Source organism: Bombina bombina, chromosome 5 (genome assembly GCF_027579735.1).
Source record: "Bombina bombina isolate aBomBom1 chromosome 5, aBomBom1.pri, whole genome shotgun sequence".
NCBI lineage: Eukaryota > Metazoa > Chordata > Amphibia > Anura > Bombinatoridae > Bombina > Bombina bombina.
In genome coordinates this window covers 338,946,623-338,961,158 of record NC_069503.1, presented here as the reverse complement: position 1 = coordinate 338,961,158, position 14,536 = coordinate 338,946,623, and the positions used below count along the sequence as shown (strand labels likewise).

General features: G+C 38.9%; 1 protein-coding gene across 1 annotated transcript in view; it reads right to left on the bottom strand.

Annotated features, from left to right (window-relative positions):
* The window catches only part of LOC128660334 (ATP-binding cassette sub-family B member 5), a 264,146-nt gene that overhangs the window by 62,454 nt on the left and 187,156 nt on the right, over positions 1–14,536 (bottom strand). Inside the window, exons 22-23 of the mRNA XM_053714133.1 lie at positions 6,098–6,198; positions 649–789 (exon numbers count right to left, since the gene is read on the bottom strand). Coding sequence (XP_053570108.1) covers positions 649–789; positions 6,098–6,198 — 242 coding nt within the window. The remainder of the gene's footprint in view (positions 1–648; positions 790–6,097; positions 6,199–14,536) is intronic.

The following is a 14,536-nucleotide window of genomic DNA, read 5'->3' as shown; positions in this document are numbered from 1 at the left end:
AGACTGATTTGGAAATTCGGCCAAATTCGTAAAATTCGGGATTCGGATCGATCCGAATTTCCAAATAAAAATAATGCCGAATCTACCGAATAAATCCGAATTAGTTCGGATTTATTCAAATTTATTCGGTAGATTCGGATGGCCATGCATTACACTAGTATTGTACAGTATATTAGGTTATATCACTCTGCTATGGGTTACACCTAATATACTGTACATAATACTAGTCTAATCCCACCTAACACTTACCGAAATTCTGAAATTTCTGAACCAAACCAAATCCAGCTGAATTTCTTCGAATCCGAAACGAATCCGAAACGAATCCGAACCGAATCGATTCAAATTTCTCTGAATTCGAATCGGTCCAAACCGAAATTCCAAAAATTCCGAATCGATCCGAACTGAACCAAAGTTTTTCACCATGCACATATCGATTTATATGTACAGTATTAATTAAAAGCAGCCTATAGTTGGAATCACAATTTTCTAACAGTGGGACTTATTCAATTCATTTTGAACAGACTATAAAGTGATTTATCTACAAAACTTTGCATAGACTTGAATGGCAATTTAAAAAAAAAAATGTTAAATAAATATATTTGTTTCCTGAATATATAATCAAGTTTATCTGTACAAAATAATACTTACAGAAATAGTTCTTCAAATTCCATACGTCCAGTTTCAATTAAATATGTTCCAAATTGAAAAGTTGCAGCATAAGAGAAATATATGAATGATTGACTAAATGAAAAACAAAAGCCATATATCTGTGACTTCCTCAGTGAATTCCTGTTGTACACAGATTTAAAAAAAATAATAATAATAATTACAAAATGCAAATCTTTTTACTCAGTCATAAAAAATAACTGCTTCCACTTTCAAGCAAATATAAAATGATTGGACGGAATACATTCTGTATGGCTATATTATATTGTATGCAATTGTATGCAATTCATTGTTTACAATATTATTGGGCCACACAAATAGAGTCTTGTTAGGCAGCCTAGGGGTCTTGTCATTAAAGTGAGACCAAGCTTGAAATTCATTGAAACTTACTTAACCTATCTTTCCTAACTATAAGTCCCTCTGTAAAGTACCTAGTTTTGTGGTCATGTGACAAAGCTAACAGGGATGTCTGTCTGAGTATTGTTTTTATTTTCTAGAAATTTTTCATTTTTTTTGTGTGTATATGCTTAAAGGGACACTATACCCAAACATTTTCTTTCATGATTAAGGTAGAAAATATAATTTTAAACAACATTCCAATTTACTTCTTTTACCTAATTTGCTTTATTCTTTAGATATACTTTAATGAAAAAATAGCAATGCACACAGTGAACCAATCACAGGAGGCATCTATGTGCATCTACCAATCAGCAGCTACTAAGCATATCTAGATATGCTTTTCAGCAAAGAATATCAAGAGAATGAAGCACAATAGATAATAGAAGTACATTAGAAAGTTGTTTATAATTGTATGCTCTTTCTAAATCATGAAAGAAAAAATTTGGGTTTCATGTCCCTTTAAGTCTTCTGTGCATATGTTAGAGAGGACTGTTTCTTCAAGAGTGTTTATCTAATTAATTTATTTGTTTTTACTGTTTATAAAAGATTTTTGTGATGCTGGTATCATTGGCAGTAGAATTAGTTCTATGTGCTGGGAAGTTAACAAATGCTATGATATAATCTGCTCTAGTGATTTCAACGGAATTGATCACACGCTGTAACGATTAGAGGAGGTTGCAAATCTCTTTGAATTCTGTTTGTTTAGAGTGGCAAAGTTGCTGCAAGTTTAATTAATTTATTGCTACATTAGTTTCACAATTGAGTTTTACTTTATTTAGACTAAATTCATGTGTTATTCTAGCAAAAATGCTAAAATGAATAATAAACTGATTATTTTTGTTTGATTTCTGTATATATGTTTTCTTTTATAACTTTTCTCTATATTGTAGATCTAGAAGTCTATTACAGTGCAATAAATGATATTTGTTATTTTGTGTTGACAAATAATATAAAGACAGACAGACAGATAACATAAATTAGGCTTACCTGATAATTTAATTTCCATCTGTGGGAGGAGAGTCCACTGCTTCATTCATTACTTGTGGGAATTAAAAACCTGGCCACCAGGAGGAGGCAAAGACACCGCAGCCAAAGGCTTAAATACCTCCCCCACTCCCCTCATCCCCCAGTCATTCTGCCAACGGAACAAGGAACAGTAGGAGAAATATCAGGGTATAAATGGTGCCAGAAGAATAAAGTTAAATTTAGGTCCGCCCACCGGAGAAACAGGCGGGAGCATGTGACTCTCCTCCCACAGATGGAAATTAAATTATCAGGTAAGCATAATTTATGTTTTCCATCTTAATGGGAGGAGAGTCCACTGCTTCATTCATTACTTGTGGGAACAAATAACCAAGCTCTAGAGGACACTGAATGAACAAAAGGGGAGGGTAAAAGGAGGTGGACCCTATACTGAGGGCACCACAGCCTGCAGAACCTTTCTCCCAAAAACAGCTTCCGTCGAAGCAAAAACATAAAATTTGTAAAATTTTGCAAAAGTATGTAAGGAGGACCAAGTAGCCGGCTTACAAATCTGCTCCACAGAGAATTCATTCTTAAAGGCCCAAGAGGAGGCCACAACCCTAGTTCAGTGAGCCGTAATCCTCTGAGGAGGCTTATGTCCCGCTGTCTCGTAGGCCAAACAATTAATGCTCCTCAACCAAAAAGACAGTGAAGTGGAAGAGGCCCTCTGCCTCTACGCTTCTCTGAATACACGTCAAATAAGGACGAAGTCTGTCTGAAATCCTTTGTGGCCTGAAGATAAAACTTCAAAGCTCAAACTACATCAAGTTATGAAGTAACCTTTCCTTAGACGAAGAAGGGTTAGGACACAAGGAAGGAACTACTATCTCCTGATTGATGTTATGATCTGACACCACCTTGGGAAGAAACCCCAACCCAGTGTGAAGCTAAGCCTTATCAGCGTACAGAAACAGATAAGGAGGCTCACATTGCAAGGATGCTAACTCAGTGACTCTGCAAGCAGAAGCAATAGCCAGAAGAAATAGTACCTTCCAGGAAAGAATCTTAATGTCAAGCACATGCATAGGCTCAAACGGAGCCCTCTGCAAAACCTGAAGAACCAAATTTAAGCTCCAAGGAGGAGCAGAAGTTCTATATAACGGTCTGATTCTAGACAAAGCATGAACAAAAGACTGACTATCAGGAAGCTCCACTAGCTTCTTGTGTAACAGAACTGATAAGGATGAAATCTGTCCCTTTAAGAAACTGGCAGCAAGACCATTATCCAGACCATCCTTGAGAAAAGCCAGAATCTTGGATACCCTAACCTTGTGCCAGGGATATCCACGTTCCTCACACCAGGATAAATAGATCCTCTACACCTTATGATAGATGGGGCGAGTGCCCGGTTTCCTGGCCTGAATGAGAGTATCTATCACTCTTTCCGAGAACCCTCTCTTGGCCAAGATTAGGCGTTCAATCTCCACGCAGTCAGCCTCAGAGAATCAAGATTTTGGTGGAGAAAAGGACCCTGAACCAGCAGATCTCTGCGACAGGGTAACTAACCTCCATGGTGGAGATGACGACATTCCCACCAGGTCCTCCGCGGCCACAATGGAGCAATCATATTGGTTGAAGCTTGCTCCTGTTTGATGCGGGCCACCACTCGAGGAAGAGACAGATCGGGGGCCGTCCCTTCATGCCAGCTTCTGTCTCGGCGGGCTTCTTGCTCTGCTTGGATTTGTTCCAAGATTGAGCTAGCTTCCAAGATCCCTTGGACTGTTCGGTCTTTGCAGCAGGCTGCTGGCGTTAAGACTTGTCTGAATGGAAGGGAAGTAAAGTAGAGCCCTTAGGCTTATTCTTCTTAGCCTGCGGAAGGAAAGCACCCTTGCCTCCCATGACTGTGGATATGATAGAGTCCAGCCCTGGACCAAAAAGGACATTCCCCTGAAAAGGAAGGGATAGTAATCTAGACTTGAAAGACATGTCCGCAGACCATGACTTTAACCACAGAGCCCTGCGGACTAGAACCGAGAAACCTGATATCTTGGCATTCAGGTGAATTACATGCATATTAGCATCACAGATAAAAGAATTAGCCACCCTTAAGGCCTTAATCTTTTCCTGTATCTCCTCAAGGGGAGTCTCCACCTCGACCATAGCTGATAGTGCATCACACCAGTAGGTAGCCGCTTCCGCCACAGCAGCGATCGCCGCTGCCAGTTAAAAAACAAACCCCGTGAGTTGAAACATCTTCCTCAACATGGATTCAAATTTTTTATCCATTGGCTGTTTGAACGATGAACTATCCTCAAGAGGAATAATCGTACGCTTCGCGAGTGTGGAGATAGCTCCATCCACTTTAGGAATGGCCCCCCATAGCTCAAGCTGAGAGTCCGGAATGGGCAACAGCTTTTTAAATGAGGTAGAGGGAGAAAAGGACGAGCCAAGTTTCTCCCACTCATTCTTAATAATAGTAGCCATTTTCACGGGAACTGGGAAGGGATCAATGGTTCTTCTGGAAGTTTTGGTTCCGGAACCTCCAACGTAGCAAGCACTTCTTTCAGTAAAAAGCGCAAATGCTCCATCTTAAACTTAAAATCTTGATCCTTCGCAGCCGGAAGTTTAGAAGACTCAGATCCCAACCCAGAGAGAGCGCCCTCCAAAGAGTAGGCGGTGTCTTTATCAGCGAATAATCTGTCAGAGACATCCAATGGAGTAGATGACCCCTGGGACGGAAGGCTATGTCTTTCCCTTCGCTTGCACTTTGCAGGGCGTGGTAAGGCATGGAAGGTCGCAGAAACCGCCGTTTGCAGCAGGGCAGCGAAAACTGGCGGCCAATGGGCCCTTCCCGTAGGAGGCTTAGTCGGGCCCTGGGGAACTGCATGTGTGATCAGAGATGAATGAAGGGAACGCACCTAGCGGGAAGGAGAACCATCAGAGGTGGATGGCTCAGTAGTGCTAAATATCTTATTCTTTTTAGATACTTAAATCTTATCAAAGCATGTGGAACACAGTTGAGCAGGAGGATCAACTTGCACCTCCTCACAATAAACACAGGTATTAGATTTAATTAAAGAGGGGGTATACTCTAACATATCAGAGTTCTCCATAGCTTGCGCTTTTAATACGAACTAGATAGATTAAAAGGCACCTTTATAAACCAATGACCAGTCCACCTCCTATGACCCAGACCACAGAGAAACCGTTATGTCTCCCGCAATAGCCGTTCAGGAAAGAGGAAGTTGAAGAAACCACACCCGGTCACATGGAGTGCCATGCAGGACCGCCCGTGCACTATAGAGAAAACACACCAAAAAAAGGCTGTGCCGATCTACACCTGACTTTTCACACATTTGTAGAGCCTCATCTAACACATGACGCAGCACTAAACACAATAAAGATATTATGCATAAATCCCCCCCTGTTCAATAATCCCCTTTCCAGGGATATTAACCCTTGATTCTATACAGATAAAAGGAGACACACTGTGACCCTGTATTCTTGCGTTATCATATGTGTATAAATGAAACAATCTTACCAGAATCTATGCCGTGGAACAGGAACATGGCCCTTCAAGTTTGACAGGTTAGTAGCATCGCTCCTGACATGGACTTGAGTGCATAAAGCAGGCAGTGAAATTTGTCAACTCTGATTGCTTAAGGAGATGTTAATCTGAGTCGTGATGGTTTCGCAGAAAGATCTGCATATCCGGACTCTAACTGTCACCCATGCTCTCACTGAGAGGCTGACAGGGCTACTTAAAACTCCAGTCCCATTTCAAAGAGTACTACCCTCCATAAGAGACTACTCTGAATCTTCCGACACTTCTCTGCCAACCTCCTGTGATGAAAGGCAAAGAATGACTGGGGGATGAGGGGATTGGGGGAGGTATTTAAGCCTTTGGCTGGGGTGTCTTTGCCTCCTCCTTGTGGCCAGGTTCTTAATTCCCACAAGTAATGAATGAAGCAGTGGACTCTCCTCCCATTAAGATGGAAATTTAGACAGACAGATCATTAAACAAATACATATGTTTATATATTTTCAGAGGAAAATTAAACCATATGACCTGTGTGGCTTCTGTAAACTGTCATTGTACATTTTTTCAAAGGTTCTTTCTCTAGTTAATGAGACAACAGTTCGAATATTATCCACAGCTTCTGTTGCAAACTATGATAAAGGAAACAGATACAATGTTTAAATAGGCTTAAAAGGACATTGTAAGCAAAAATATACAGATTTCATAGACATATACGGATGAATGCCGTATATGTCAGGCATTAACAGCGCTATAACCATAATAGTATCAATGATGTTCACAACAAAACTATATCTCACACAGACACTTATTTTTTAATGAATCCCTGAAAGTAGTGATGACTAAAACATTGGTTCCCTTAGTGTTCTGATGGCTGCCATTGCAGCTTGTAAAACAAAACAAAAAAAGCTAAACAACAATATTGTGTTAAAGTATAAAAAAAGATTAAATGCTATAAATCACCACAACTATAACCATACACCACACTTATTGAAAGTAACTATTATAGGCTAGATTACGAGTGGGGGGTTATTCAATAATTCGCTCAGGCATTAACTGAGCTAGAAGTAAGCTTTTGTGCTCATCGGGTTGTGCTTGTGTTATGAATAGAAGTCAATGGGGCAAAAAAAGTGGGAAAAACACCCAACTCGTGAGAAAACACCACCGCATATTGTGCACTAACCCGACATGAAAATATAAATATTTCACATTCCAATATTCTTCACATAGCAGAATATATATATATAAAACAATTAGCCGGTGGCCCAGCACTCCGTCCACTCGGGTGTAGTCACCGCCTGGGTGCAATCCTCATGAGAATATATAGAAATTTGTAGGTGAAGGAGGGCACTCACAGGACTTTTTAGCATTCAAAAAAACAGTGCAATTTTATTTCCAAATGCGTTTAACATTAGAATAAATGTCGAATTTTCAACCCCAATATGGGCCTTCTTCAAGACAAATTAGATCTGAAAAGAATATTAAACAAACAGATGGAATCTAAGGAATCTAAGTAGACAGTACAACATAAAAAGTAAAAGTCACATATTAAAAAATAGTGACAACAATGACAACCCTCCACCACAGAAATTACCAAACTTGCTCAAACATGAGCACACCATTATAAAAACCAAATGTGTGGTTGGGGGGCATATCTATACTTTTATATTTTTATATGTATAGATATGTTGATTTATGGTATACAGTACTACCCATGTCCCTTCCCTTGTTTGCACACATGTCGCTTACATAGTACAGTATATCTGTTATTCAGCTTCCCCAAATAGGGTCACTGAGGCTAGGCAGTAGATGCTACTTTATGCCTTTAAAAATATGTTTATTGATAGTACTGACCAGTTCTTACTCTGATCCTGTCCCTTGTTTAATGACATTTGCATAGATAGACGATATGCATCTCTAAGGTATATTTCCTATGCCATATGTTTTTACATGTACTGTGTTTCAGTAATTTACCAACGCTTGTTACACAAGTTTATTGTAACAAGTATAATAGCCATGATCACATTAGGGGCGTGGCAATTATGTCATGATGACATCACTGGGGGCGGATACTCTCCCGCTATTTACCTGGCAGGCTGCATAACCCCTGTAATAGATCCAGTGATTTTCTTGTTCTTACCAGCATAACACCAGCATAAATACACTGCAATTATCAAATTACAGTAAGGGATTTGCTTCACTATCCTTGCTAGTCTCTCAGTACTTATGCTAATGCCTACTATAGAGTGGCTCACAAGTTAATTACATATAAGGTTTTTAGCACTAACAGTGTTGCCTGTTGCCTAATGCAATACAAGTAAGATTTTGTTACACAGATCTGCTTTGTTTGTATCCAAATCTAAGACAGATTGTAGCATATTTCACTCAGCGCTAAGGATGGGTTATGTATATATTGTATACATTTTGTTGTATGATACACATAGGGTGTATTGTTTCACCTATAAATGTACTTATTTGGTATGTATTTTATTTTTAACAGGTGTTTTATTATTCGGGGTGTATGTTGCCAGGGTAACCCCTTGGCATTTTTTCTGGTAGTGGGAGGGGCCTAATGCCTTTATATTGTTTTTCATTTTATTCACTATTGTTGGTCTGATGAAGGGGTGTACACCCCAAAACGTCAATGCAAATAAAACTCAAGTTTAAATATATTTCAAGACCAGTGAGTGCTTTGTTCCACATCTACTATCTACCTGCCTCTTAGCACCCTGGCATTTGAATACAGTTAGTGTGAGTGCACTTAACCTTCCTCCTATATATATTCATTAGTAAAACAAATTGCTAATCAGCCAATCACATTGCAGCAACTCAATGCATTTAAGCATCTAGACATGGTGAAGACTACTTGCTGAAGTTCAAACCAAGCATCAGAATTGGGAAGAAAGGGGATTTGAAAGGGGAAGTGACTTTGAATGTGGCATGGTTTTTGGTGCCAGACGGGCTGGTCTGAGTATTTAAAAAACTGCTGATCTACTGGGATTTTCACGTACAACCATCTCAGTTTACAGAGACTGGTCTGAAAAAGAGAAAATATCCAGTGAGCGGCAGTTGTGTGGATGAAAATGTCTTATTGATGTCACAGGTCAGAGGAGAATGGGCAGACAGGTTTGAGATGATAGAAAGGAAACAGTAACTCAAATAACCACTTGTTACAACCGAGGTATGCAGAATACCATCTCTGAATGCACAACACGTCAAACCTTGAATCAAATGGGCTACAGCAACAGAAGACCATACTGGGTGCCACTCCTGTCTGCTAAGAACAGGAAAATGAGGCTACAATTCGCACAGGCTCACCAAAATTGGACAATAGAAGATAGGAAAAACGTTGCCTGGTCTGATGAGTCTCGATTTCATCTGCAACATTCAGATGGTAGGGTCAGAATTTGGCGTAAACAAGATGAAAGCATGGATCCATCCTGCCTTGTATCAACGGTTCATGCTGGTGGTCGTGGTGTAAGCAATATTTTCTTGGCACACGTTGGGCCCCTTAGTACCAATTGAGCATCAATTAAACGCCACAACCTACCTGAGTATTATTGCTGACCATGTCCATCCCTTTATGACTACAGTGTACACATCTTCTGATGGCTACTTCCAGCAGGATAATGCACCATGTCACAAAGCTCATATTATCTCAAACTAGTTTCTTAAACATGAAAATGAGTTCACTGTATTCCAATGGCCTCTACAGTCACCAGGTCTCAATCCAATAGAGCACCTTTGGGATGTTGTGGAACGGGAGATTTGCATTATGGATGTGCAGCCGACAAATCTGCAGCAACTGTGTGATGCTATCATGTCAATATAAACCAAAATGTCTGAGGAATGTTTCCAACACCTTGTTGAATCTATGCCACAAAGAATTAAGACAGTTCTGAAGGCAAAAGGCGGTCCAAACCGGTACTAGCAAGGTGTACCTAATAAAGTGGCCGGTTGGGTATATAATCATGTGTTTATGTATGTGTATATAGAGAGCACCTTTGGGATGTGGTGGAACGGAAGATGTGCAGCCGACAAATCTGCAAAAACTGCATGATGCTATCATGTCAATATGGACCAAAATCTCTGAGGAATGTTTCCAACACCTTGTTAAATCTATGCCACAAAGAATTAAGGCAGTTCTGAAGGCAAAAGGGGGTCCAACCCAGAACTAGCAAGGTGTACCTAGTAAAGTGGCCGGTGAGTGTGTGTATAGATATACATACACATATATAGATATGTATGGATTTTGGAAGCAGAGGCGCAGGTCCCAAAGTTTTCTTTTCTGATGTTTCAATTTACCAGGACTTCAGATAAAGGCTGGGAAAGAAAGAACTTTACTTTTGTGTGTATAGTAAACACCAAATAATGTGTGCAGTATACTCACTCTGAAAAGTTCAGAGTCCAACTTCATCAGTTGTTACAATGGTTTTCAATGTGAAGTGAATACTTATATATATATTATAGATCTTATAACAATAGCTGTACAGAAATGACAAATCTAATACCCCCTCTGGGTGGACTGCTGCCTTCTCTCAGTCTCTCCCAAGGGACTGTTAAGAAATGTATGGATTTTGGAAGCAGAGGCGTAGGTCCCAAAGTTTTCTTTTCTGATGTTTCAATTTACCAGGACTTAAGATAAAGGCTGGGAAAGAACTTCACTTTTGTGTGTGTAGTAAACACCAATTAATGTGTGCAGTATACTCACTCTGAAAAGTTCAGAGACCAACTTCATCAGTTGTTACAATGGTTTTTAATGTGAAGTGTGGCCTCAGTCTATTTTCCTTGGTATAAACGTAGCTGCAAGTAAAACCTTTCACTGGTGTATGCTACATTCAACAATGTGAATTGTGTTCAGTATACTTACTCCGAGGTAAACGGAATCTGGCTCCTCACAAGATGATTGCAACGATTGTTTGGCAGTTTTCAAAAAGCAGCAGCAGCAGCAAATATTTGTTGTATAAAACAAACAATTATTTAAAACATGTCTCAGAGACAAGTATAAAATAGCTCTACGCGTTATAACAAAAAACGAGCAGTAAAAGTTAAAAAGTGCTGCTTTTGATAGAAACAGGTGCTTTAAATACAGGTGATTAATGTTCCACTTCTGGATTTCCCGGAATTGGACTCACAAAGATTATTTGATTGAGCTTTAGAAGTACCGATTGAATAGTGGCGCAAAAAGTGCGGTTTTGAAAATGCGTTAACTATTTCCAAATCGGATGAGTACAAGCTTACTAACGTATCCTTAACCACTCCACCAATCATAATAAGCCAAACGGGTAGTTCCCTTTCAAGTCTCCTGTGAATGTAGTTCCAAATCAAATCCGTTGTTGTCCCGGAGTCACGTGTTTCGTCTGGACCAATGATGGCAAAGATGGTGTGTTCATTCTTTATTTACGTTATGTTCATATATCCAATGGTTGTTAGTCCCATATTGATTCATGGCCAATGAAAATTGAATCTTTTGCATAATCTAAAATACACAATATTTGTACAAATCACTGGCAATATATTACATTGTAAAACGTTACATTTTTGCATATTGACGATTACATTTATAACATGGTGATTGAGTCTAAACCAAAATAAAATCTGGAATATATAATATCTCTAGCATTCGCCAATTGAATCCAAACCATGATAAAATCTAAAACGGACAATGTTTGTAATGTTCACTAGTGGATCTAAACCTGGATAAAATCTAGCATAGCTAATCACATTATCCTAAACCTTTTTCTTATTTAAATGTGTATTTTAATACTTCCCGGTTTTCTTAGTAATCCTATTTTAATAAAATGAGTGTGACTATTTAGTTTAGGGCAATAGAAGAGTAAGTGAAAATGATAATATTTTGTGCATTAGAATAATAAAAGTGATAAAGGATATATTATACAATTGTAAGAAGTGGATTTGTGTTGGGCTATAAAGTGCTATGTTAAAAATATCTTTATAGTGTATATAGCTTAAGTGTTGGGGTTTCATTAAATATTTTAGTGCAGTCCTAGTTTGAGGTTATAACCCTATCGGTTTACATCTAATTATTAGGTGATGTTATAAGAACATCCAAATAAAATATGGTTCTGTGTATAATCTAAGTGCTAAATATAAAGTAAATCCATTTGCTGAGAATTTAGTAGTATCTATTTACCACTATACTTACAGAACATATAAATGGAGCATATGTGAATAAAGTTGTGAGAATGTGTTATAATATCGTGAATTTGTTATACATACAGGTTACTTCTGGAGGAATGCTGCTACTCTGATGTCTTTATTTAATCCATAATGTCCATACGTAAATAAAGAATGAACACACCATCTATGCCATCATTGGTCCAGACGGAACATGTGACTCCGGGACAACAACGGACTTGATTTGGAACTACATTCGCAGGAGACTCGAAAGGGAACTACCCATTTGGCTTATTATGATTGGTGGAGAGGTTAAGGATACGTTAGTAAGCTTATACTCATCCGATTTCGAAATAGTTAACAAATTTTCAAAACAGCGCTTTTTGTGCCACTATTCAATCTATATTTCTAAAGCTCAATCAAATAATCGGATGGAAATAAACTAAAAATACTGATGTTTGGCGATTTTAACTTTGTGAGTGCAATTCCGGGAAATCCGGAAGTGGAACATTAATCACCTGTATTTAAAGCACCTGTTTCTATCAAAATCAGCACTTTTCAACTTTTACTGCTCTTGAAAAAGACGAGTTTTTCGTTGAAACCCGTAGAGCTATTTTATACTTGTCGCTGAGACATGTCTTAAATAAATGCTTGTTTTATACCACAAATATTTGCTGCTACTTTTTGAAAACTGCCAAACAATTGTTGCAATCATTTTGTGAGGAGCCAGATTCTGTTTACCTCGGAGTGAGTATACTGAACACAATTCACATTGTTGAATATAGCATACACCAGTGAAAGTTTTTACTTGCAGCTATGTTTATACCAAGGAAAATAGACTGAAGCCACACTTCACATTAAAAACCATTGTAACAACTGATGAAGTTGGTCTCTGAACTTTTCAGAGTGAGTATACTGCACACATTAATTGGTGTTTACTACACACACAAAAGTGAAGTTCTTTCCCAGCCTTTATCTTAAGTCCTGGTAAATTGAAACATCAGAAAAGAAAACTTTGGGACCTGCGCCTCTGCTTCCAAAATCCATACATTTCTTAACAGTCCCTTGGGGAGAGACTGAGAGAAGGCAGCAGTTTAATAGGTACACCTTACTAGTACTGGGTTGGATCCCCTTTTCCCTTCAGAACTGTCTTAATTCTTTGTGGCATAGATTCAACAAGGTGTTGGAAACATTCCTCTGAGATTTTGGTCCATATTGACATGATAGCATCACACAGTTGCTGCAGATTTGTCAGCTGCACATCCATGATGCAAATCTCCCGTTCCACAACATCCCAAAGGTGCTCTATTGGATTGAGATCTGTTGACTGTGGAGGCCATTGGAATACAGTGAACTCATTGTCATGTTCAAGAAACCAGTTTGAGATGATTTGAGCTTTGTGACATGGTGCATTATACTGCTGGAAGTAGCCATCAGAAGATGGGTACACTGTAGTCATAAAGGGATAGACATGGTCAGCAACAATACTCAGGTAGGCTGTGGCATTTAAACAATGCTGAATTGGTACTAAGGGGCCCAAAGTGTGCCATGCAAATATCCTCCACACCACCACAATCGGCCTGAACCCTTGATACAAGGCAGGATGAATCCATGCTTTCAAGATGTTTACGCCAAATTCTGACCCTATCATCTGAATGTCACAGCAGAGATCATCAGACCTGGCAACATTTTTCCAATTTACTATTGTCCAGTTTTGGTGGGCCTGGGCAAATTGTAGCCTCAGCAGTTTATGAAATACTCAGATCAGCCCACCTGGCACCAACAACCATGCCACGTTCCAAGTCACTTAAATCCCCTTTCTTCTGCATTCTGATGCTCAGTTTGAACTTCAGCAAGTCGTCTTCATCATGTCTAGACTAGATGCCTAAATGCATTAAGTTGCTGCCATGTGATTGGCTGATTAGCAGTTTGTGTTACCAAGCAATTGAACACGTGTACCTAATAAAGTGGCCGGTGAGTATATATAGGTATAGAAATATTTACAGTAAATACACAGTATAACACTTTATTAAATATGAATATTGCATAAATATGCTTTTTACAAGTTTTATTTTATTTAACTGCAAAGGGCTCTAATGCACTTTTATATACTGTATGTCTATATATGTTTACATATGTATTTATTTATATGTATATGTAAGTCTGTAAATACATATGTATACATATATACACATATAAAGACATATGAACACACAAATAGACATAGATATATACAACCTAAAGAGAACATTGTCTAAACATGTATACACATGTATCTCTAAATCCTTTTGGCTGCCTTTTTTATCTTTGAGCTCTTATAACTTTTGTGTGCAATAATTTTTTTAATACTTTTTATTAGATGGCGTTATTAGGAGTGTAAGTGTACTTGTAATGTATTTTTTATGTGTTTTAGGACACTTTTTTGTTTTAGTTAACCAGAGTTCTGAGGACGCGATAATCATTCAAGAGTAAATCACAAAAGCACTCAAGCAATCTCTTTAACTTGACATACGAGTGGTAAACCTGATGTGCGCAAACACCCGCAATAAACCCCTTATCTCTTGTGCGTAACTCTTAGTTCTCCTTTTGTCATCTGGCTCTATGGGCCCATTTATCAAAGGGCTTGCGGACCTGATCCGACACTGCGGATCAGGTCCGCAAGACCTTGCTAAATGCGGAGAGCAATACGCTCTCCACATTTAACATTGCACCAGCAGCTCACAAGAGCTGCTGGTGCAACGCCGCCCCCTGCTGACTCGCGGCCAATCGGCAGCCAGCAGGGAGCTGTCAATCAACCCGATCGTATTCGATCGGGTTGATTTCCGGTGATTC